Here is a 25,600-nt window from a genome sequence, read left to right on the forward strand (position 1 = left end):
ACTGCTGTCACCTTCAGAACCCAGGGTGGTGACTGGCACATGACAAGTACTTGGTAATTGTTTGTTGAATGAATGAGTGAATGAGCGAGTGAATGAGTGAGTCTTCAATATAGTATTGGATTGACATTTCATCACAGGATTAGGCTATGTGAAATAGCCAGTCTTAGAAGTCAAAATGATTGAATATCAATTTTAGTGGTTCGACCGAACGCTTCTTGTTGCAATTGACATTTCCTTGTTTATTTGCTTGCCTATGTCCTTTCTTACCCGCTCGCGCAATTAGAATGTCCATCCGTGGAGGCAGGACCCTGTTGTTCTGGATGCCAGTGTCGTGGCACATGACAGGTACCCAATAAATGCTGGCTGAATGAATAAATATACAGAAGTAAATGAATGAAGGAATGGAACAGAAATACTCCTCTCTAGAACGAAAAGCCTCACACACACGGTCCCCTCGACCCTCTGACAACCCCATGAGAGTTGGTGGAGGATAGGTTATTAATGAACTCTAGTGCCCTTAAGAAGAAACCCAACACCAGACAAAAGTAATATCCCTCTGAGTCAGTGACAAGTGTTTGTGGAAGAATTTCCACAGCTTCTTGGAAGCTCAGAGAATTCCTGACATCTTTAGAGGCTCTGGGGGTTCGTCTTAGTGTTCCTGAAAATGCCCGGTGCCTTGGGCCACTGGTTGGGGGGGAATCAGGGTGGGTTGGTGGTGGGCAGGGGGGAGTCGAATCTGTCACAAGAGATCATCAGAAATTGCTAGGCCCAAATTGGTAATGAGAGCTCCGCAGGGCCAGGAGAGCCGTGTTCAAGACTGGCTCTTGGGAAGCTACGTGGCAATAACCCCCTCCTGTCCAGGAAGGCGAGGCGCAGTCAGAGCAGGAGGGCTGGAGGCTGGAGCGGGTGCAAGAAGACGCGTGTGTGCTGTTTCTCCTCCCGCCCACGTATAGACACAAACGACCCACTCCAGTCCCAACTCGGGGCAGGCTATAGTCATTGACAAACACACCCATTTCCACCTTTTCAGGGGATTTGGTTCATGTTTGAGGGGTTCTAACTTCCCAGGATACTGGGTTCTGGTGAGAGTTTCCATAGCGACAGTGAAACCAGCACTGGTCCACCAAGGGGCCAAGAAATTGCAACTTCCCAGGGAAGTAAGACAGCAGAGGGGCTGCAAGGTTGTTTAGCCCCAAACTGGAGACAAAGCCAGAGCGTGATGTCGCCACGCATGTAACACGTGCAACACCGGCGGCAGGAAGACTTCACTTTTTAATGCAAAAACAAAAACAAAAACGTAGAACTTTGGGATGTGAACCCGCAAAGCTTCCCCATCTGCAGTTAAAATCGTTGAGTGCCAAGATCTTTCCTAGAAGGAAAGAGCTTTTGGTGGCAGTGGGTGGGATGGACTTGGGAAAAATGGTGAAGAGAATAAATGTGCCTCTCTGCCCTTATCTCTCCGAGACCCCTTCCCCAGCCTGGGGGATAAAAATAAGTAAAAGAATTAAAACAAAATTTAAAAGTAGTAATAATAAGTCATCAACATTCAAGCTAAGGAGGAAGGTATGTTAGGGTCCCTTCCCCATTATATCAAGGTGTCTTCTGTCCGTATACCATGGGTCATGCCCTCGGATGTCAGGTCACAGGAAGGTGGGGCTGGGCCTGCAGGGACAGCGGCAAAAAGGAGGCGTGTGCTCGGGAAGGGAGCAGCTCTGACTCAGCCTCTGCCAGCCCCTCCAGGTGGGACACATAGCTAAAACTTTTGTGAAAAGATCCAGATTTTTAAAATGTTGATTGCTAAGCCACCTTTGGCATAGATCTCGTTATAAAAAAGAAATAGGAAAGAAAGAAGAAGGAAGGAAGGAGGGAAGGAAGGAAGGAAGGGAGGGAGGGAGGGAAGGAGGGGAGGGGAGGGGAGGGGACGGGAGGGGAAGTGGGGAGGGGAAGGGAGGGGAGGGGAGGGGAGGAAGCTGAATTCAAATGTTGTGCATCTGGTTTGCCATGAAACATTCCCTGTGATTCTGCCTGTGTGAAAGTCTATTCCCCCCATGCCTTTTTTCTACATGGTGTCATTTCTCATGTTTCCTCCCCACCAGGGTTCACAGGTGGTCACTGTTAGGGCCGGGGAGGTCCCGGTGTCCTCGGATGCTTGCTGGTGGGTTCTCCTGGGGGATGACTTTGGGTGACGAGAAATCATCAGAGGTGGGGAGAAGATGCTCTGGTCAGAGGAAAGGTCCAGCCCTGGGACTCCCTGCCTCGGTGGGACCGTTGCAGAGGGACAAATGAGGGGGCATTTGGACTTGTTGGGGCTGAGCACCCCGCTTCACCAGGGCGAGCGGACAGGACCAAACCCTGAGATTCAGAGGCTCCACGGAGGCGTCCGATTTGAATCCCAGACGGCCACTCGCCATGTGTGACAAACAAGGAATGCTTGGTGTGTCAGTTTTCCCATCTGTAGAATGGGGCTAGTTACAGTACCTCCCTCCTACGATTGTTGTGGATGACGTGAGTTAAATGGTAGTAAACAGCTTGGAACAGTACCCCTCTGTAGGGAAAGGTCCATAGGTCTTGGCTGGTATTTGCAGAAGACCTGGGGGAAGAACACGGAGAGAAGGGAGGATTTTTTCCAGACAGGAAGAAGAGGGCTTCACCTCCACAGCACGGGAACCTGCAGCTCTGCTCACGTGCTCCTGGCATGTAAACTAGAAAATGTGAAAACGGGGGAGGAAGGCTTGTGGGTGTGAGGGTTTCCCCGGCTGGTCCTGCTGCCCTCGGGAGAAGCCGGGGATGCAGGCGGTGAGTCAGAGCGGGGAGCCGGCTGTGGGGACCCAGGACGCAGCTCCCTGCGGGACGCTGGGCTGACCTGCCCTGCCCTCCCCCCAACGCAGCACATGCGAGAGGCCGCGGAACGGCGGCAGCAGCTGGAGTTGGAGCATGAACAAGCCCTGGCCGTCCTCAACGCCAAGCAGCAGGAAATCGACCTCCTGCAGAAGGTGAGCCGGGCTGAGGCTGGGGGCTGGGAGGAGGTGGGCGGTGGACTGGGGATCTGGGTGCGGGCGGCCGGCTGCTCTCCCGAGCCCTTCCTCCCAGGCTAGGGAGCGCCTCCCTCTCCTTCCTGGTGCGGAAACAGTCCCTGCGCTCTCTAGTTTCTCCTAAGTTGACTTGTGATTATGTTCTAAGCTGCAAAAAACCAAAGGCAAAGCTCGAACAGTCGATGCTGGCGAGATTGTAGGGAAAATGACACGCCTGTGGATTATTGAAAAGGGTATGAATTGCTTCCGCTCTGGGGGCAAGCAACCTGACAGCATCAATGAAAACTAAAAACACAGGTCTATTTTGACCCTGCAACCTTCCATTCTGGGAATATGCTGAAGATGCCCTGTAAGAAACACAGGAACCCGTTCAAACTGATGGTTTGGTTTGGTTTGGTTTGCAGTTCTGTCGTGTGGGCACAGGTAACGGGGTTAAATCGAATGCTCATCCCAGGGCGTGGTTGTGTGAATCGTGGGGCATCCGTACCACAGAGCAGCGCGACAGCATTGGGAGGAATCATTGTGGTTTACAGCTGCTCTCTTGGGGAGGTTTACATGATGGTTTGCTAAGTGATCTCATGAACGAAGGACAAGAGAGAAAGAGAGAGACGGAACACAAAAGGAAGAAAGAAAAGGAGAGAAATAAGGAGAGAAAAGAGGGAGGAAGACGAAAGAACAGAAAGCAGAGGGAGGGAGGAGGGGAGGGGAGTGGGGCACTGAGCAGCTCAGAATGTGTATCCCCACGTGTCCCAATTTGATGGTTTGGGGACCAAGAAAGTTAATTCCTGCCCCATCCTTAGTCACAGGCCTTGGTCCCCTTGTCTCTCTCCAAATGCGTCTGAGGATTCCTCTTTCAGAGCCATGGGTCTTGGGTCCCTGTGTCTATCTCTCATTGCGTTTCTTTCCCAAAGCCCGGTGCCCCCCACCCATGGGAGGGCAGCCAGCCTTTCCAGCCAGGGCCCAGTGTGACCGTTGGCACAGGTGCTGGTCCCTGACGCCCCCCGGCGCCAGCTGGGATGAGCGGCAGACATCTCTTCCTCCAGTCGGTGGGTCCTTCCATCCCCCAACAGCCCCTCCAGGTCTTTGATCTCAAATAAAGGACACGATGGCTTACCCTGCCTGGGTGGTGACCCCTATCTGTCAGAGTGGTTTTTCTTCTCCCGAGTTTATTAGCGGAGCGTGTGGCATCGGGCAGATAACTTCCCATGCTGTTTCTCTTATCACTTATGGAGACCTCGTGCTAAGGATAGATTTCATCGGGCCGGTGCGATGGAGAGAGTCGCAGGCCTTGTTACCTGTCACAGTAAGTCGGCTGGCCCGCTAAGCAGCTCTGTTTCATTAGATGCTCTCCAGAAAGGATATTGCTGGGGTACAGACAGCGATATTACTCTTCTCTTCCCCTGCCGTGTGGGAGGGACCTTTCTGTGCCTGGAGATACCTGCCTGGGACGCACGCTCCTTCACTGCCTCCCCAGAAGCCGTGTCCCCAGGCTGGGAATTTCCAGGACAGGTAATAAGCCGACAGAAATACAAGCATTGTCCAGCAAGGGTGACAGGCCGGTTTTTCTCAGTAGAGCATCATTTTCCGTGAGCCTGGAGTTTTATTTACGAAGCACTTGATGCCGGGGAAAGTGCACTAGAGCCAAGTCCGTTATTCAGCCCCCAAAGTCTCTCCTGAGCACCATACAACTTCTTTTGCTTCTTTTTTCCCCTGTGTTCATCCTTGTCTCTATTTTGGACATACTGATGCTTCATCAGTGGGGGAGCACAGGAAGAAAAACTAATGAAGGATGAATGTGTCGACTTCGTAATTTCTTAGAGCTCTGATTTTTTTTTTTTTTAAAGTGTTAGAAGAGAAAGGTTGAGACTTGAATGGAACAAGACTGATGAGTTCTTTCCAGAGTTTGCGTGTCCATTTGATTTCCAGCACGGACGGCCCTCGTGCTACACTTGCTGCCCTGATCACTCATTCCTTCCTTCCTTCCTTCCTTCCTTCCTTCCTTCCTTCCTTCCTTCCTTCCTTCCTTCCTTCCTTCCTTCCTTCCGCAAATGTTTGCTGGCTGCCACCTATGTGTTGGCTGCTCAGCCATTGTTCTGAAAACTGGGAATGCAGTGCAGGGTAGGACAAGACCTCAGCCTTACAGAGTGAGAGTAAGTGAACAAGTACATGAAGAATTCAATAAGTTCAGATCAAGAAAATGCCATGAAGGAAAACACACAGAATGAAGTGAGAGATTGATGAGGGCAACGGCTTTAGATGGGGTGAATTTGAAATGAGTGGCAGACACCCATTATGCAAGTGCTCATGTCCTATGGAAAGACAAAGTCTAGCCCTTGTCCCCCTACCTCAATAAAAGTCACCAGAGCTCTCTGAGTTCCAGTTTGATTCTCATGAGACCACAGTGTGAGATATCTCCAAGGGGCTGTCTATTCTGACTACAACTCCCATTATTTCTTTTTTTTTTAAATTGAAGTATAGTTGATATACAATGTTGTGTTAATTTCTGGTGCACAGCAAAGTGATTCAGTTATACATATATATACATTCTTTTTTTTAGTATTCTTTTTCATTATGGTTTATCATAGGATACTGGATGTAGCCCTCTGTGCTATACAGTAGGACCTTGTTGTTCACCATGCCATATATAGCCTGCCTCTGCTAATCCCAACCTCCCACTCCGTCCCTCCCCCAACGCCCTCCCCCTTGGCAACCACCAGTCTGTCCTCTGGGTCTGTGAGTCCGTTTCGCAGATACGTTCGTTTGTGTCGTATTTTAGATTCCACGTGTACGTGATATCCTATGGTATTTGTCTTTCTCTGTCTGACTTGCTTCACTTAGTATGATCATCTCTAGTTGCCTCCATGCTGCTGCAAATCCCAATATTTCTTGAACCCACTCCCATGGGACCCACCTTCATCTCCCCAGTGCTGCGGCTCTTGTTAAGTCACCCGGGACGTCCTGCTCAGTGGTTAGTGCCCTGCCCTCATCCTCTTTGACCCAGAGGCACAGTTTGAGGGGGTCCACCTCCCCACCCCCCAGGCTTCCAGGACCCCACCCTCTTCCAGTTTTCCTCCTTCCCCACAGACGCCCTCTAAACATCCCCAAGAATCAGTCCGCAAGCCACATCTCTTCTTGACCTACACTCGCCAGGTCCCCGTGGGTTTGAATGCCACCTGTGTGCCAACTGCCAGATTTGGTTCTCCAAGTCACACTCTGCCTCTGAACCCCACTTCTTTTGTCCAACTAGACATCCAGCTTGGACGGCCTCAAATGTCACGTCCCCAGTTGAGTTCTGTTCCGTCCTCCCCGACATGTGCTCGGCACACGGCCTGCCAGGCTCTGCAAAGGGCAGCTTTTCCCTTTTTGTACAGCTTTTCCTTTTCCCGGGAGTGAATTGCCTCTTTGTGTGTTTGCTCAGTCCTCTGTGCACCCGTCACTCCCCTATTCCCAGACTTTCTGCCAGAGCCGTAGAGTTCCCCTCAAGATGGTCCTGCTTCTCAGGGGATGTTTTAATTCCATTCTCCCCCGAGACGTCCTGCCTGGAGCCCGGCCTCTTCTTCCCAGTCCAGGCTGGTTGCTCCAGAGGCCAAATCAGAGCTGGGCCTGGAAATGCCCTTCCCCATCGTCTGGGGAATTCCCTTTCCGCCTTTCTGTACTTTGTTGGATCCGCTGCTTCCTGGCTCCCATAATATTTTTTTTTCTTGATGCACAGGATGTGTCTAAGGAAGCTAGGGGTATATTTTCCCATGAAATGTAGGTGGATTTTTTGACATTTTACACTCCTTGGAGATCCCTTTGTGGTTTCAGCCTCACCTCTGGACCTGGCCACCCTAAGGAAGGTCTGGGCATTCAGCCAGCTCGAGGGTCAGGAACCCGGAACCTTCTCCAGGTGCCTCTCCCTCCCTGGAGGCTCAGCTTATTCCTCTGCTGAACACGGAGGTTGGGAGAAGCAGGTGAAATAATGTGCAAGTGAAAACACTCGTTGAATTAAAGAATGAACGAATGATCAAACTGCCCAAGGCTATTCTAATGGGAATAAGGTAAGATAGGACCATCAGCCAACCCTTATCTCTGGTAGCTGGTGGAGGCATAGCTTAAAAAACTAAAAGTCCAAGCAGAGCAAGTCCCATCTACGAGGACTTTTCCACGGGACACCTGCTCGTGGAGATCAGGGAGCCAAGAATCCTCACTTCCATTCATTCAAAAAGCAGCTCTTGGGCTTCCCTGGTGGCGCAGTGGTTGAGAATCTGCCTGCCAATGCAGGGGACACGGGTTCGAGCCCTGGTCTGGGAAGATCCCACATGCCGCGGAGCAACTGGGCCCGTGAGCCACAACTACTGAGCCTGCGCGTCTGGAGCCTGTGCTCCGCAACAAGAGAGGCCGCGACAGTGAGAGGCCCGCGCACCGTGATGAAGAGTGGCCCCCGCTCGCCACAACGGGAGAAAGCCCTCGCACAGAAACGAAGACCCAACACAGCCATAAATAAATAAATAAATAAATAAAAATTAAAAAAAAAAAAAAAAGCAGCTCTTGGGCACCCTGTGTCAGCCACGTGTAGGGCCAGCGGCACAGCGGTGAGCGTGAGCGAGGCTGTGACGTAGGCTGTGGACGGTGACAGTACTAGTAAAGCTACACCGTGAGCATTCGCTGTGAGTGCAGCGCGTTCTGGGCCCAGTACCTGGACTGCACATGTCGCCTTCTTGAAGTCCCCGCCTGCCTCTGTCTCCGCCTGTCCTGTGTCACTCTCCGCCCAGAATGCCTGGTCCCCAGATAACGGCAGAGCCGGCTTACTGCTGGCACTGAAGTCTCCACCTGTCCTCCCTGCCTGAATGGCCTCAACCCGCCAGCCCTGGTGCTCTCTGCCACCTCACCCCATTTAGTGATGCCACTTGCCCTTTGATGTACCTATTTGCCTATTGTCTGCACTCCCAGAACATTGCCTGCCACAGAGCAGGTACTCAACAAATGATGCTCGGCAACTTTGAATGAATGAATGGATGAGTTAGTGGGGGAATGAATGGATGAATTAATGGGGGAATGAATGAATGAATAAACGGAGATGCTTGGGAACTTTGAATGAATGAATGGATGAACGAATGGGAGACCTAGTAAGATTCCATCCATTGATGTAGTTCATGGTCATATGAAATTACCGGGATAACTGATGGTAAGTTCTAGGCAATCCTCTATAAATGTCTGTTGAATGCATGAGTGGCGGCAGCCGTCACCCGTAACCTGTGGGATGCGGGTCCCCTTACAGATGCAGGACCTGGAGGCCCGACTCCGACCCCGATGTCTCTAGGGAAACGGTGACCGGAGTCCAGCTGCTTTAGCTGCTTCACATTTCCAGTTTCTCGTGCGGGTTACATCCTTGTCTTATTACAATTAGCAGCAGAATAATCCAGATGTATGAGCAAAAGAGTTTTTCCACATTTAAAATTCGTCTGCAGATCTGATCAATGTGACTGTCCTTTCAAATTCCTCCCATGTGGGAAATGAAGGTTCCAGGTTTAAGGCCATTACTGACACGTGGGTTGCTAAAAGAAGCCAACTCTCACCCCACATCTCATAAAAGTGCTTTGCCTCCATGCCAAGTGCTTCCCTTGGATGTTTTGGATTTAGCTGTTGTACGTGGATGGTGGGAGGGGGGGATCGCAGGCTGACCCTCCGAGTTCATTCAGCGTCTTGTTTTCTCCTATGACACATGCCTGGAATATTGGTTCATGGCTTCCTCAGCTCTATGGAACTCAGGGACCTGACTTGAGGACCTGTATAGCCCTCAGTCTTGAGTCCATGAATCTTGTTCACTTTTCTGTGGAGCTGAGATTAACAGCGCCCACAAATGACCCTCCCCCTGCTCATACCAACCAGCAGCCGTACTCCCAACCCCATCGCCAAGGTGCTTGGGTACTTATTATTCTGAGTGTTCCGTGTCCAGTCTGTCTGAGCCAAAAGTCCAGAGCTTTGGCAGCGGGAAATCTACATCCCCTCTACACAGCTATGCCTCCCCTGAAGCAAATGTGTTTGCTGCGGTGTCAACCCACCCCCTGGACATTTGATCCCCTAGATGGCAGGCCCCTTCTTCTGACAGCAGGACTGTGGGCCTCCCTAGGAGTCGTGGTCCCTCTCAAGTTCACTGTGTTCTGTAGGAAATCGCGTCTGCGTGAAGATCTCAGCTTCCCCCATGCGCTGGCAGTGGCCCCCGAAATGAGCCTTGCTTAAGCTGTTGCTTAGATTCTGCAAGAATTCAGCGCTGCCAATTTTAACTGTTAATTTTATCCATCTATTCTGATTGCCCAAATGGCCCAGCTTGCAAGTAGCCTACAAAAACGAACTCCTGATTTTCACTTGAAGCCAGAAATGAAGTTGTTACTGCCAGCTTGGCTGTGTTTTAACAGCCTGCGATGGAGTTTTTAGTTGTTTTTCATTCTGCCACTTGAAAACTATCTTTGACTCAAGTGGCTCAGTGATGGTGTTATTTATATAATCCCTGTATGTTCTCTGGTTGTTTGTCTTTTTTTTCCTATTTCGTGATGTATTGTCCCTCTTGTTGTTTTTGCTCTGAAAGGAATAATTTTGAGCCTTTGAAGACTGAGCTGAATTCAAGAATGGTCTAGTTAATTTGCTGGGTTCTATTCACTTCCCCAGCTCTTAAAAGCCTCATTGGAAATATGTGAGAATGAAATGCATATGAATGAACTCTATGGAAATCTCAGGCTACTTTTCGCTTTTAGTCTGTGCTGGGGAAGCCAAGCCCTTCCCTCTTTCCGACTCACAGAAGTTTTCAAGTGAGAAGCAGAAGCTGTTAAGATAGCTCTCACTGGCTTATTTATGATGTTAACTCTTCTCCTCATTATTCTCCAGGCACCTGGAGAAAATATTCCTCCAGAAATGAGAATTCTAAATGTAAATCTCAATTTAATACATGGATTCTTCCTTAGTGCTCAATTTTCAGAGGCAGCTACCCTATAGCATCAGGAGAACATCTTCTCTAAATGTTTGTGAGACCTGGGAGACCAGTTTGATGGGAGGCATCAAGGTGGTGATGTGGAGACAGGCCTTCCTCCTCCGTCTTATGACACCCGCACCCTCTCACTAAATTTCGGTGTCCCCAACGTTAAAATGGGAGGTGTCACGCCTTCAGCAATTGACAGTTGTGCTCATTAGGACTTTTGGTTTCAAGTGACAAAAAACACAAAAAGAGAATTTCAGTTGTACACGCAACTGAAAATCTAGCTTCAGATGCAGCTGGATCCAGGGCCCAGATCAGCTGGCTTCAGGCGTGGTTGAACCCAGCACCTCCCAAATCCCATCAGACCTCCATGGCTCTCCTGCCTCTGCTCTCCCTTGCCTTGGCTTCATTTCTGGTTTCCACGTGGAGGCCCCTGGCTGCTGCAGGTTTGCCCCTCGTGGTGGCAAGATGGCTGCAGCTGCGCCAAACTCTCCTCCACTCAGCCTCAAGTTCCAAAGGCAAGGGGCCTCCCTTCCTCCCAGCATTCCCAGGCAAAGTCCCTTTGTTCTAACTGGATCATGCACTCACCCACTAACCAATCACTGTGAGTCTAGAACCTTTCTCATGTATTCAGTGGATCCCCAGCAAAGTCAGGACCTCTTCCCAGGACATAGTTCCAGGCAGGCAAACACAACAGATATTTACTGTCATCACAATATTAGAACTTCAGGGTCCATGAGGACAGGAAATAATAATGTTGCATCTCAGTTTTGTGTGAACTTACCATGTGGTCTGGGCAGCAGCCATCCTGAGAAATTTCTTTGGTGAAACCTGTACAGTTTCTTATTCTGTGGAGCTGATGGCTTTGTGTCAGATAATTTGAAGAAGGCAGGCCCCCTGCTACAGCTGAGAGCCTGGGCGCTCAGGACCACCCGGGCAGCCCCTCCTCAGGGCCTGGTGGGATCTCAGCAGACCTTCGGTTATCCGGGGGTGAAGTTCGCATGATTGTGTTTTATTTCTCAAGCAGTTAAGGACATTTGAGAAAATGATGGTGCTTCCTGAGGCTTTGGGCAGAATTATCCTGCTGTCTGGGTTCAGCCACGTACCGTGTGTGGCCCCTTCTCAAGAACAGAATCGGGCTCCTACCCTCGTGCACCAGCTGAATCCCACCAGCCTCCCTGCTCTCTGCCAGATCAGGGGGCGCGTTCCAGTTTTTACAAAGAGCATCAAACCCACATCCATTCCATCTTGCCCAAAGGGAGAGAAAAATGAGAACTGATTTAGACCCTTAGAATTTAGGGGTTTAGTAGAGGAATAAAAATCAATGACCCACACTCCCTGATAATTTAGACATTAATCTTTAATTCTCTTTTTCTCCCTCTAAACGTTCACTCTTCTGTCTTTTTATCATCAAAAAAGGCTCAGGTTGAAGCTAAGAAAGAACATGAAGGTGCGGTGCAGCTGCTAGAGGTAAGCGAACCAGCCATGATGGCTTTCTTCCTGGGGGTGGGTGAGGTCAGGGGATATTGCGTTACTGCCTCATAGAAGCAATAGCTAACCTTTACTGAGTGCCCACTGGGTACCGGTTACTAGTGCTGTTCACACATCCTCCTGTGTCGTCAGCTCAAGCAGCCTATATGATGGGCGCCATTAGGGCTCCCATTTTACACGTGAGGAAGTGAGGCACAGAGAAGTTAAGCAATTTTCCTGTGGCCACACAGCCAGCACCAGAACTGTGGGTCTCAGAGGTGGTCTGCTCTCCTCTGCTGGCTCCTCCTGGATGGAAAGCAAGGAGGGTGAACCCGCTTGGGGGGGCATGATTTCCTCGAGGAGAAAGGTTGGGGGATGGGCCATTCCAATGGGTGTCAGATGAATGGGGGAGTTTTAAGTGACAGCACTAAGCCCAAGGAAGCACTTGGCATCTGAGGGGGGCGTTGGCAGGAATCACAGCAGTGAACACGATCAAGGTGCTGCCACGGGCACCGTCCCCATGAGCACAGCGGGAGTGACCCTCCCCAGCTGCCCAGAGACCTTTCTCACTGACCCTGATCGTGGGGGCCTGGCAGGAAGTGTGTGGCATGTCTGGACCACTCTTCTGTCCCTAGCTGATGGCCTAATGCCAGCATCCTCGGGAGCAGGGGGGAACTCCCGGGATCACCCGGGGGCCTTTGCCGTCTGCGTTCCTCATGCATGATAAATGGACGGAAGGAGTGTCCCTGCCGAAGACAGAGGTCACCAGTTACTGACCCCTCACTGCAGACACAGCAGCGGGGTGTGGCTACACAGCTTGGGGTGGCCCCACGAGGCCTCCTCCCCTAGTTCCGTTCCGTCAAGAAAGGCCAAGAGGGCCTTTCCGCTGGGCCTGCCACCTCCGCACATGGGAAGCACCTGTCCTCTTTAACATGACCTTGTCTCTTGTCCCCAGGGGACCAGCAGCCACTTAAAACAGAATATATTCATCTCTTACATTACCTTTTAAAATCTATTCCTCCCCCAGGAAAAGGTTTCATCATTATGGTCATGTATATTAAAATTGATTTTTTGAAAGCGTCCATTAGCTAATGAATATCTGGAGGGCTGAGAGTAATAAATAGCAAGTGGGAAAATATATAACCCAGGAGACTGGAAACAGACCTCCAAATGGCCATACATCTCCCTGAAAAATCATTTCATTCCCCCCGCCGGAATCACTCACCGCACTTTGATTTACATAGTCTCCTGGCTGGAAGTGCAGTTTCTTTTTTCCCATCACCCCAAGCCCATCGATCTGATCGTCTGTGTTGTTTTATCCGCCTTCTGAGCTGCTGCTCTGTGACAGCCCCACCGAGGTCATGTCACCCGGCGCTGGTGGCCGTGCGTGCCCCGCACGTGGGGATGGGCGTAACGTGCTTCGGTTGGAAAAACGGGAAAGGCAATGCAGATGCACTGAGAATCTGTGTCTTCCTTTATTCACAACGTCTTCCTGTCATTGTGTCTTGCTTTGCTTTTCACCCAGAACACGCTGGACAGCATGCAGGTATTTTAGGGAATGATGTCTGCCCCTCCCCGTGTGCTTGGTGGTGCTTTCCCCAGTCATGGACCAGCCGTGCACCCCTGGGCCCGCTCCATCCGCCTCTTCTTCCGAAAATGGGTAGCTTTCTGATGCAGTCGTGGGTGCCTGGGGCTCCCTGGGGCCAGGGGAGCCAAGGAACCGCCCCTGGGGGCTCCACCCCAGGGAGATGCTTTATTTTGGGCATTGAGGCCCAGGGCTCTGTCCTCTGAAGTGATGAGCGGGGCCAGCAAAGCCGGCTTCCATTCTCAGGCTGGAAGAACGTTCTGTGAATTCAGATGGCCTCGGGGAGGAGAATTGTCGGGATGATTCTACCCTTGGGCCAGCCACGTGCTTTCGAGCCCGGCCAAGAGCCCAGAATTTGGTGGGTCCGTCATCGGAATTCAAACCTTGCACCTGAGCGGTCCCCCATTCCCATTCTGTGTTGAGTGAGGGCAGCGACCCTTCCAGCAGCTGGGGGCCCTTGCTTGTTCTTCTCACCGGCATCCGCCTGGCGAAGAAGAGAAATGAGCTGCCCCTCCAAACAGGGTTTTGAGCCTTTTCCAAAACTCTGAGTTTGGCCGTGAGTTTGTAGAACCAACGACTTGTCTCACTCTTGGGTGGTTCTCCAAGCGGGGTTCTGGGACCCGCAGTATTGGCATCACTGGGGAGCTTGTCAGACCCACTGAGTCAGAAACCCGGGGTGGGGGACCGAAATCTGCGTGTTAACCAGCCCTCCAGGTGCTTCGAGAAGCGTGGTTTAGAGAGTGCCAGGCTGGTTACAGGAAGGGGAGCTATCTGAAGGAGTAAGCCCCCTGGGAATCTTGGCCAATCCTGGTTCAGCACCTTAGTAACCAGAATTGAGGACCAAGAATAACCCGAGTGAGACCCCACCCGCCTATCCTCCAAGCATCCCTAGCGGGCAGTGTAGTCTTCGTTTGGAAGTTCATGTTCTCTGTGCCTCCTACTTGGCAGGCCGGTGACTTCCTTTAGTCACATAATCTACCAAGCAGAACAACCCACGTCCTTGCGCAGCTAGAGAGAACGCAGTGACGGAGAAGGGCTGCCCCGGAAGACGTGTTAGGTGAACCCCTCAAAACACCTACACGCACACATCCGGTTCTGTGGACGTTTCTCAGTGCTGTTTGCTGATGAATGATTGGCCAGGATGTTTGGAGATGGGGGGGTGTCTTTATTCCTGGTCAGGACACCCAAGGACCGATCCGGGCTGGCTTGGGGGCTGAGCAAAGACAGGGGTCAGGAGTCAACTGAAAATAGAACAGAGCTTTTCAGAATCCAGATGGAGAGCTCTGTTTGCAAACCTAACAGCCTAAGAGCAGGTACCGGCTACGTAGCTTCCTTGGCACTTTATGAGGGAGTGAGTTTAAGACAAAGAAGCAAAAGAAAATAGTTATAACAACAGCAACAGTGCCAACAGCAGGGTTTATTGAACCCTTCTCTGAGCCGGGCACTGTTCTAAGGGTGCATCTGCGGGTTACCTAGGAGATAACGGGCGTATTGTCCCTCTCAGTCTCCATGACAACCAGGGGAACCGAGGCACGGTCAGGCGAAGTGACTTCCCCAAAGCCTCGGAGCTAGTCAGGAGCAGAGTCTGGATGCAAAAGCCCCAGGAGTTTGGCGCCAGGATCCAAACCCTCCACCACTACACGGCAGAATCTTCTGCCCTCGGAATCCTGACCTCCCTGCGAGGTGGGGTCAGGTCTCCTGCCAGCAAAGCTGTACCAAAAGGCGGATCAGCTCCCGCAGCAGCCAGACTTGGAAATGCCGGCCGAGCAGCCCACCTGCCGTTCCCCAGCAGCAGCAGAGACAGGAACGCACACCATGTGGTCACAAGTGACAAGAGTGATGGAACTTAATCCTTTTAATACCACCCAGGGAGGTTGATATCAGCCTCCTCATTTCGCTGATCAAAAACCAAGGCACAGAGACGCTGAGCCGCCCGCCAGGGACACACAGCTTCTAAGGGCAGAGCCTAGGTCCTGAGGGTCCACGGGTAACACCATCTCAAGTCACTGAGAAAAGAGTGTGCAGAGAAGAGATGGCCCGTGACTGGGGGGCCCATAAATCCTAAATCCTGCTGGGTTAGGAGGCAGCGAGTTCTGGGGCCCGTTGCCAGGGGACTCTCGCCCACGATAAGCTGGTTCCCGCCAGTGTGTCAGTGCTGAGGGCTTCGCATGTGCATCTCGCATGCTTTGTGGCTGATTCTCCAGGGCTCCTTCCTAGGTATTTATGGCCTCACTCCCAGCACTTGCTGCCCTCCTCCTGGACCGAGGCATCCACCTGCGGGCGATGCCAGGACAAGCCTGAACGGGCTCCGTTCATCCCTGGGTCTCATTCGAAAGGAGACAGGGCTCATCTGGAGGCAAGGGTCCAGCATCTGAGTTGCACAATGACTCTCCTGGTCCCTGGGCTCCTTTTGCTTTCATGGGTCCTTTCTTCCATAAAAACATTAAAATTATATTTTACATCTGCTTAGGTACAAAGGCGAATATAATCCAGGTTGGATTCATTATTATTATCTTCAGTTTTCCTCTGATTGTAAAGGAAATTAAAATGAAACCATTTCTGTGGGTCCCTAAACAAGGCCCCAGGTACCATGCTGCTTGCCTGACTTGTGTTAAGATGCTCAGTGACCGTCTGGCAAGGGAGCGTGCTTGTGAGTAAATGAGTATGTTTGGTCCCATCAAACAGATGAACTTGGTCTCTGGTGTGTGTGTTAGGTTAGGCCAGGGTGTGCTGCAGTAACAAACACCAAAGTCTCACACTCAACACACAAAGGTTCATTTCTTGCCACTGCAGATATAGGAACACGCCACGAAGCTCCCCTCCACGTGGTGACTCAGGGATCCAGGCTCCCTGCATCTTGAGGCTGTGCCATCCAGAGCGTACGGCTTCCTGATCACCATGGCAGGGAGACCTCTTCCGTGTCTCAGCTACAGAAGGCACAAGTGTCACCTCTGCTTACAGGCCACGGGCCAGAGCTAGTGACCCGGCCCCGCTTCACTGCAGGGGAGGCTGGGAAGTGCAGTCTCCCTGGGTGGGGGCCTGGTGGCATGGCTCTGCCACATCTGAATTCTGGAATCTTTACAGGGCAATGCAATTTTGATACTAAAGTGGACAGACAGAATATTAGCTAAGCTGAGAATCTGAGAAATGCACAGATAAAGAAGTTTATACTTAATGCTTTGCCTTTAAATCTCTTAGGAATTCTCTGTCCCCCAGGAATTGAGGGGATGGGGTCTCTGCCTCCCTAGGGTAGACTTGGGTACCCTGTAACCATGAGTCTTAGCTGGAGGGCGAGGTTGTTAGGGACAAAGAAACTGGGGATGCTCAGGTATTTGGGGGTTCAGCCACCCAGGACTACCTCTGGCTCCAGCTTCATCTCCCTAATGCTCCCCTTCCCAACCGCAGTTGGGAGGACGAAAGCTACAGTCAACGGGAAGCCCCAGGTTTGTTTTTTTTTTAAAGGAACTCATTCATTCATTCATTCATTCATTCATTCATTTATTTATTTATTTATGGCTGTGTTGGGTCTTCGTTTCTGTGTGAGGGCTTTCTCTAGTTGTGGCGAGCGGGGGCCACTCTTCATCGCGGCGCGCGGGCCTCTCACTATCGCGGCCTCTCTTGTTGCGGAACACAGGCTCCAGACGCGCAGGCTCAGTAGTTGTGGCTCACGGGCCCAGTTGCTCCGCGGCATGTGGGATCTTCCCAGACCAGGGCTCGAACCCGTGTCCCCTGCATTGGCAGGCAGATTCTCAACCACTGCGCCACCAGGGAAGGCCCCCAGCCCCAGGTTTTGAAGTCTCATCAGTGAAAGGTGTTTATCTGCACACAGGGTGCCTCTGTGACTAATGCTTGTCTATACAGAAGCAAAAGACTCAAATGATCCAGACCCACCAGCAGCAGAAGTCACTGTGCTTTAGTTGGGCAATTTGATAAAGGCATTAATCGTGTGAACCAAAGCAAACGTTTAAGACACTTGTGTTTTAATAGTGCTGACTCCATACACATTAAAGGAGGCGAAACATTAATTAAAAAGTCATCTTCACCCAAGTCTCCCCTTGGTTATTACTTTGTTACATTTTAGTATCAAGATGGCATTGTCCTGTAAAGATTCTAGAATTCAGAGCAATTACTTGTCAAGATCCTGGAATTCAGAGCCGGTTCAGATGAATTGATGGGGTTTTTCTGTGTATATTATAGTTGCAGGCAAGAGCTGGCTGCGGGTGTGGGTATTAACCTGGCAGTGGAGGGTATTTCTTAACTGGGAATCACCGTGAAAGAGTATGGAGAGACCCTTAATGTCTCCCGCTGATGATGAAAAGTGGGGAAATTCTAATATACTTGCATGGGCTGAAATGCACCATCACCTTTGCTGAAAGCAGAAGTTCGGCCGTCTGAGAGGCAAGGGTGATTGAGTCACTAGTTAGCCGTCCCTCTGGCACTGTCCTTTGCCCACAGAGGACAAAAGATCTTAGTTTCTGCTTATGGAGCCCCTACCATGCCCGCCAGAGTCTGGACTTACAATTTGCCATAGTTCTGGAAGGCAAGCTTCTCTCCCATTTTATAGATGAAGAAACTGAGGCCCAGTGAGCTTATGTGACTTTCCTCCAGGCCCTCTGAGTGAATGAGGGAGTGGGGGGGTCTGGGATCTAGACACAGCCCAGAGCCTGGAGTCAGAGAGGATTGGGTGTGTCCTGCCACTTACTGGGTGTGTGACCTTGGTCTTTAGTCCATCTGGCCTTGTCTTCCTCACCCATGCAACGGGCTCACACCAGCTTACCCCTGGGAGTCTCTCTGGCCATCAGCACTCATGCATAGAGAGCCCCCAGCGGGGCCTGGCACACAGTAGGTACTCATTAAGCAATAAATAGCACCACAAACCTTGTTTACCCCTAAAGACACCGCACAGAACAACTTACTCCCAAATCACTCCTGCACTGCCTGGGACGCCCTGGCTTGGCTGTGCTAGCGTGAGTGTTCACAGCATCCCTGGACCCTCAAAATGGTCCTGGTTTGGACGCTAATTACAGGGCACAGTGCCCTACTCATCCGCTCCCCTTTATGAAGCCTGGAAGTCAGATGAAAGATACAGAGTGGAGGACCTTGGGAACGCTGGCAGGTGCATCTTTGGATGTGTTTTCCTTCGTCTTTATAAATACCCACAGCCAAATTTGCAAGTCTCTGCCGTTTATTCCAGTTCGAATTTACTCGCCCGATGACGGTGCCGTCTGTCCCCGCTGTGGCCAGAATGCAGCCGCCCTCCGATCCTGATGCGCAGGTGGTGGGTTAGGGTGAGGAGAAGCGGGGCCGGGACACACCGGGATGGGGACACTCAAGCAGCCTGGTTAATTCAAGCGGGCGTGGTTCCGCCCCACCAGTGTCGCCACCCAGCCCGGAGAGGGTGTCCATGGAGGCTCTGGAAGGGAAACCTGCTTCCTTCCTGGAAGAGGGAAACAGCAGGGAAGCTGGGTGAACTTTCCAGAGGGAGCGCTCCCCTGTGGGACGTTCTTCCGGTTTAATGGGTCCCTACGCCTCATCTCCTAGTTGTTCAGACCGTTTCCCCCCTGAAATTAGCGAGAAAAGGCATCTGGAAGCTGCCTGACTTTTGGGAATCGTCATCCTGCTGTCTTGAAGCCGTGTCCTCGGATACCCAGAGGAGAAACAAAGCAAGGAATTGATGAGAGAGGGGCAAAGCATTAGGTGTGATCACGCAGGACTCTTAGAATCTTTGAGGTAGAAATGGGAGGTGGGAGAGGCTTAGCCCTACAGCTTCACTCCCGGGTCACAGTGGAAGCAAGTCTCAAACCAAATTGTCGCACGTGTGCAGACGTGTATTACAAAACGCTTGTTGACAAGAAGGCACGAAGCGGCACATCCCTCTTCTCTGCCCGCTTAGGAGCTTCCGCCACCAGCCCCCATGGAAGCCGAGGCCCCGGCCCTGGTTCTGGTAGCCTCGGGCAAAAGCAGAAATCCTCCGAATCAGGATCTGGACACAAGACCACTTTGAGGCCAAGCCTTGGGCGCCATTCCCCCATAACACACTAGTCTTAGACACTGTTCATTCAAGGGTGGGGTAGCGCTAAGATATCCCATATTTTGAATACCTTTAATTTCACCAACAAATGCCCATGTCTTCCATTCATCATGTCTAGGGCTAGGGTTAGGGTTAGGGTTACCAATATTTTTCTGATATCGACCATACTAGGTGGGCGTGCCTGGGCATGGATGGAGATGCAGGTGGCGGATGGCTTCGGGGCAGCGGCCTCTGGAGTGTAGCCTTCCCAGCACCTGCATTGACCTCCCCTGGGGTGGGATTCTCAGTTACGACACCGATTGCCCCAGAATGAAGTTCAAGTCCCTGGGACATATTCTCTCCATCCAGAAGGATCGTATTAATAAACTACAGATCCCAGAGCCCCCTGGCTCCAGACCCTGCGGGGATCATCCTGTGTGTCTGGGACTTAGGTGGGTGCAGCTGGAGCCCATGCACGGGGCCACCAGGGCCATCCAACCCAACCTGACCAGATTGGCTGGGATTGCCATCCACGTTGTCATGTAAAGTGGAATCACAGAGCGGCTGCCCCCAGGCCACGTCCATCTCTCCGTGAGCCTTGTCAGGACAGACAGTTTGTAAGCCTTCGAAATACCCTCCAACGTTTAACGATTGAGAGATTTTACATCAGAACGAAGATTCCCTGAAAACCGGAAGTTTTGCCCAGGGTGGGTCTGGACCGATGCTGAGAAGTAGACGCCCCTCTAGACAGAATGTACACACCCTGGTTCACTGTGTCCCCAAGATCCTGGGGGTTTGCCTCGCTCCTCCTCTCGTGGGCACCTCCCACCACCTCTGGGGATGTTCAGTTTACAAAGATGGTTTGACGTCGGCTCCAATCCACCTGCTCCCAGGACCCTCCCCTCATCACTCACATCAGAGCCAGCCCCCCCTTTCTACAGGCACGTCCTGTGCCAGCTGCCGGGGAAAACCGCCTGTCACAGTCCCCATCAGGGAAGGGGACCCTGAACAAAGAAACGCTCCCTGGAAGGAGGCCGTCCAAGAGCTGGGGTCCTGGCCAGCCAGCAGTGGTACCCAGGAGATGGAGTTCACTGTAGCACCCAAAACGTGCAGCAGTTCAGCACCCCTGCGTGAGCCCCGACCTTCCTCTCTGGTTTTGTCTGAGTCCCGCAGGGCCTGCCAGGAGTACACAGCCTGCCCTCCTTCCTCTCTGTGCCGCCCCTGCCCCCGGCCCCAGCAAATCAAGAGCTCCTGCCCGGGGCCTCTGTTTCCAGGTGCCTCAATGCTCGACCTCCGTGTGGGCTCCTGAGACCTCGGCTGCCCTAACGCTCAAGGCTCCTGATCTGATGTTCCCACAGCACCAGCTTTTCATGTACCGCCTTTGAGATTTTCTCCATGATTATTTCGTATTTTTTTAAAATCCATTCACTTTCTAAAACTCTCTATTTTGAAATAATTTTGAGATTCCTGAGAAGTTACAAAAATATCACAGGTGGTCGCTGTGTACCTTCACCCAGCTCCCCAAGGACAGCGTCGTAGGTGACCAGAGTACACTGCTGAAACCGGGAAGCTGACGCAGGCACAGTATCAGTAACCAAACTACAGAGGGTCACTCTTTGCCCTTCCTTTGGTGTTCAATTCTGTGGAATTTGATGGTACGTATAGATTCATGAACCGCTACCGGGAATACAGATGGCTCCACCCCCCCAAAGACACGCCCTCATCTTAATTCTTAGTACTCGGACCTTCCCCCAACCCCAGACCCTGACAACCATTGATCAGCTCTCCATTGCTTTAGTCTTGTCATTTCACGAATGTTACATCAATGAAAAATCTATCTGCTTTTTGAGTTAGTTCACTTTTCACACACACGCGACATGAAGGATCTGATTACCAGTTGTATTTTTCTTGTGCACATTACAATGAGGACGTGGCCATCTAAATGGCGTTTGTGTTCTTCCACATTCACCTGACACCCTCCCACACACACCACCACGGCACCTGGTGGCACACCTGGATGAACAGGTGAGCTCAGGGCTCTTCTAATGCCCTTCTTGCCTGAGGCTGGGTTGTTGGCGACTGTTCCCTGCGTGAGGACCTGTCGCTCAGCCCTGGAGCAAACATTTAGTCTTCAGGGCTGAGCAGGGAGAGCCAGAACCCTTGGCCTTGAGGCACCTGATGTCGCCATCCTGGGGTCACCGCTGCTCCTGGGCGGGTGCTGCGTCTCCCCGATGGGGGGTGCCCGGGCGGGAGGCGGATCTCTCCACGTCCCCACCTGTGCCCAGGGAAGCCCGGCGTCACTTCTGTGCCTTCCTCGGTGGTGACGGCAATCGTAGCCAAGCTCATTCAGCCTTTTAAGAGAAGAATCCTGCTGATTTTGTTAAATGCATCGAAGAAATTAATTATTGGTTTGGGATTGTTAGGTCTATTTTTAGAATTCCATGATCTCAGACATAAACAGCACTTCATTCTGGCCTAAGGAGCTGAAAAGCTTAACACCAGTGGAGGAGGGACAGGGAAGGTTGGGGGGGGGGGGAGCGGGGAGAGGAGGAAGAGGAAGAGAGCATCAGTCTACCACTGTCCCGCATCCCTGCGTGCACACCTCCATGAAACCAAACATCTCTCAAGCCCCGACTTGGTACCAAGCTCTAGTCCGAGTGCTGGGGACACAGCGGTAAAGAAGCAGACAAAAATTCCTGCCCTCGTGGAGTTGACATTTTAGTGGAGGAAGCCAGACGGTGCCCACGGTTAATAATACAGCAGATGGGATTTTCCACTTATCACAGACTGAGGAAGGGAGACAAGGCAGGACCTCCATGCAGATGACACAAGCTGCTGCCTCTAGGAACGTGATGCCTGCAGATCAGGGGGTCCCCTCTTCTCTGCTTCAGCAAACATTTACGGAGCACCTGCGATGTGGCAGTGCTATGCAACGCGTTGCGGGTGTCTCAGGGAACCAGAAAGCACAAGCTTGGCGCATAAATGATCTAGTCACGGAGGCAGATGAGAAATAATCAGGGAGCTACTAGAATGTGCCAGGAAGGGAGCGTGCAGGGGAAGGGGCAGAGCGGACCCTCCCTGTGCCCCTCTTCCAGTGACCCAGGGCAGGGAGCTCTGACAGCAGGAGAAAGGGCACCAGGGGAGGAGGTGTAGGGAGTGTGCACCACGGTTCCCCAGGGAGAGGAGAGTGGCTGGATGACGCCCGCCCCGCTGAGAACCAAGAACAGGCAAAGATGGGGGTTAATGGGGGGAGCTGCCCGCGGTACCCTTCCCTGCCGTGTGTGCCCAGGGGGCACTCCCAGCTCCCTAGTGCTCCCGAGATGTCTCCGATGTCTGCAAACGGCAGCGATGTTGCTAAGCCAATCCAGCAAACAGCAATTTCCTTTAACGCCAAAGCGGGGTGCTTTGGGGTTCTGCAGCTTACAAGAAAACTGCATCCAGGGGTTAGCAACTGACTGTCCGCAAAGCTGGGCTGTGTCACCGCCTCACGCTCCAAATTTCCAGCAGCTACAGTGAGGCGTGCCAACCGCAAAGTGCCCGGGCTGTACACAGAGCCCAGAAAAATCCGCAGTTGGCTGGGATCTGAGTGTTTGCAAGGTTTCTTGGCTCTTGTACTTTCCCACGTTCGCCCTGAGAGGAAACCTGGCCAACGGCCAGGGTGCACGGGAAGCTTAGTTTGTTCAGACACCGCTCTCGCGTGGAGGAAAGAGGCAGCCCTCCCGCTACACACACGCACACACACGCTGTCATTCACACATGCACACGTGGCACGCAGTCCTGTGCACACCCATGCAACACACATGCACACAGTACACACGCACACGCACTGTCACCCACACATGCACACGTGGCATGCAGTCCTGTGCACACCCATGCAACACACATGCACACAGTACACACGCACACGCACTGTCACCCACACAGGCACACACGGCACCCAGTCCTGTGCACACCCATGCAACACACACGCACACAATACACACGCACACGCACTGTCACCCACACATGCACACGTGGCATGCAGTCCTGTGCACACCCATGCAACACACACGCATACAGTACACACGCACTGTCACCCACCCATGCACACGTGGCATGCAGTCCTGTGCACACCCATGCACACGTGGCATGCAGTCCTGTGCACACGCGTGCACACACACTCACAGACACACATTCGTGCGGAGACACGCGGGGCCCCAGCAGCCCAGGCCGCCTGCTGACCGCGGGTCCGGGTCTCCGCCGCGCAGTGCAGGGTGCGGGAGCTGGAGGAGAAATGCCGCGCGCAGAGTGAGCAGTTCAGCCTGCTGTCCCGGGACCTGGATCAGCTCCGGCAGCACGCGGGCGAGATCGACCTGCTGGGAGGCAGCTCCCTGGACGTCCCCTCGTCCCCTGGCAAGCCCTTCCGGAGGTTCATGAACGGACTGGCTTCCCCCATTGGCAAAGGTAAGTGCCTGGACCTCCCTCCCTCGCACGGCAGCCGGGATGGAGAAGGGGCGCTGGCGAGGGTGCGGGCGGAGGTGTGTGACAGAGCATCTCACCACACCCGGGGCGGTGACCAGCCTAGCAGGCCTTGGGGCGGTACAGGCCAGCCGGCGTCTCCCACATACACCCCACGCACCAGACCTCGTCCTAAGCCCTTGACGGGTGCCGACCAGCGTGGCCTCGCACACGTTCTGAGCCCCGTTCTACAGACAACACGGGTGGAGGGGCTTAGTGGGTCATCCAGCCAGGCGGTGAGCCGGGACTCGGCCCCAAGGGTCTAGCTCTGGGGTCTACACTGGGATCTGCCAGGTGGGCTTCTCAGCTTCCCTTGTTTCCCCTCTTTTCATCCAGTGACCTCTTGTTGACATTGTGATGTACTTGGAACTTCCCTTCTGACAAAGGCAGCGTACTAACAGCAGTGAATTTCAATGCCTGCCCATCACTTTTGTGTTTAGGATGCAGGGGTGGGGAGCAGGGACGTTTGAATTTGCGTGGCGGAGGGGAATTTTGTCTTGATCCCAGAGGCATTTAATTTAACGTCATGGAAGGTTCCCAGTGTAGGCAACAAAGTACCCTACTCAGTCAGGGAACTTTCTCTCCACTGAAGGTTAAACGGGTGGCAGGCCCAGTTTTATCCTCCTGTAAAACAGTCGATTTTTTAAAGCGTACTGGAGATGAGTGTCAGATATTCACTTTGGAATTCCATAAAAGAGAGAGAATTTCCAGAGTTCTCCTAGTTCTTATCAGAACATAGGATGAGTTCTTTGGATGCTTCTTATTTTGAAAACAAGGTGATGCTGCCTGTATCTTGAAAAATAACGTTTCCTGGCTTATTCCGCCTTCCTGCTCCCTTCCCGTCCTGCCCACGCGTTCGGAGAATGCTCAGTGGCCGTGAAACACAAGACAGAGGGAGAGGGAGGTCTGGACACCCCCCGCCCAACAGACAAGTTCTGAGCACAGGGTACCCCCCCAGGCCGCGATGCTGAGCAGGTGACCAGGCCCTGGGTGGAGCCCCTCTGGGTGGGGGGAACACAGACAGGAAACAAGGGGACAGATGAGCAACTAGGCAGCTTCCCACTCGGCCAGATGCGGGAGGTCAGGTGACGAGAGAGCAAGTGACCCAGGGCCACTTAGACGGGTGGTCAGGGAAGGCTGCCTCCCAGAAATGAAGACCATTTCTCCAGCTCCCACTGGGTGAGAAGGTTTGGGGCTGGAGGTTCACGTGATCTCGGCCACGCACGTTTTTCAGGGTCCCCAGGTCCCGAGCACGGTCGGTAAGTCCCAGGACTCAGCATAACGTTGTCCTCCTGGCTCAGAACTGTTACGGTGACACAGGACAGACACACGGTGGGCGCACAGAGATGGGCGTCCGGAGGGATCCACGTGCAGACAGCCTGTGCCTTCTTCCTCTGGAAGGACCACCCAGAGCGCCCACCGTGCAGCCAAACGATCAGCCACCCGCGTGCGGTGGTGAGACCCGGGGACGCCCAGGAGAGATGCAGCATCCAGGGTCCACTGGGGGCTGGTCACGTGGGCACCTCTGCCTGGCACACACCAGAACCCCAGAACCCCCCAGAGCAAGGCAGGCGCTCGGCACAAACCAGGCCGTGCATACAGTCTAGTTACAGGGAAACCCCCCTGTCACTTAGGGAGCCTTTCCTATTGGTGTAGGAACAGTTTAGAAGCTGTGTTCCCGGATACAGCCCAGCCCAACTTGCAAGCAGGCCCTTCTAAAAGTAGCAGCCCGGGGCCCCCTGCGTGAATTCGTTGCTGCACAGCGTGAGAATGTGTTAGTCCAGGGCAAGCTCGCGGGTCAGTGGGGATGGGGAGGGGAGCAGTGATTGACCTGATTCAGTCGGTGTTGAGATTATCTGGAAAAAAGGATCTAATTCACGACGGAGGAAAATGCATGCTGACTAAGAACAAAACAAACAAAACCAAAACAGGACTCTGTCTCAGATGCCGGTAGAAGGATAGGTTTGCACCAAGGCTTCTGTGTAGCCATTTGGAAGAGCCATCGTGATAACAGACCAGCTCATTTAATAAGCTGCTACCTTGCCCACGAGGGG

At 52.5% G+C, this 25,600-nt stretch overlaps 1 protein-coding gene across 9 annotated transcripts in view; it reads left to right on the plus strand.

Annotated features, from left to right (window-relative positions):
* The first annotated feature begins 2,891 nt into the window (after nucleotides 1-2,891).
* RIMBP2 (RIMS binding protein 2) overlaps nucleotides 2,892-25,600 on the plus strand; it is a 75,291-nt gene continuing 52,582 nt past the window's right edge. For 7 of the 9 annotated variants that reach the window (XM_068562536.1, XM_068562538.1, XM_068562541.1 and 4 more), the window contains exons 1-3: nucleotides 2,892-2,993; nucleotides 11,404-11,454; nucleotides 23,297-23,492. In XM_068562536.1, the coding sequence (XP_068418637.1) occupies nucleotides 2,892-2,993; nucleotides 11,404-11,454; nucleotides 23,297-23,492 (349 nt within the window). Of the gene's footprint in view, nucleotides 2,994-11,403; nucleotides 11,455-12,979; nucleotides 13,001-23,296; nucleotides 23,493-25,600 lie in introns of all 9 variants that reach the window. The other 2 variants (XM_068562539.1, XM_068562544.1) reach the window with 2 other exon arrangements.

Source organism: Eschrichtius robustus, chromosome 14 (assembly GCF_028021215.1).
Source record: "Eschrichtius robustus isolate mEscRob2 chromosome 14, mEscRob2.pri, whole genome shotgun sequence".
Taxonomy (NCBI): domain Eukaryota; kingdom Metazoa; phylum Chordata; class Mammalia; order Artiodactyla; family Eschrichtiidae; genus Eschrichtius; species Eschrichtius robustus.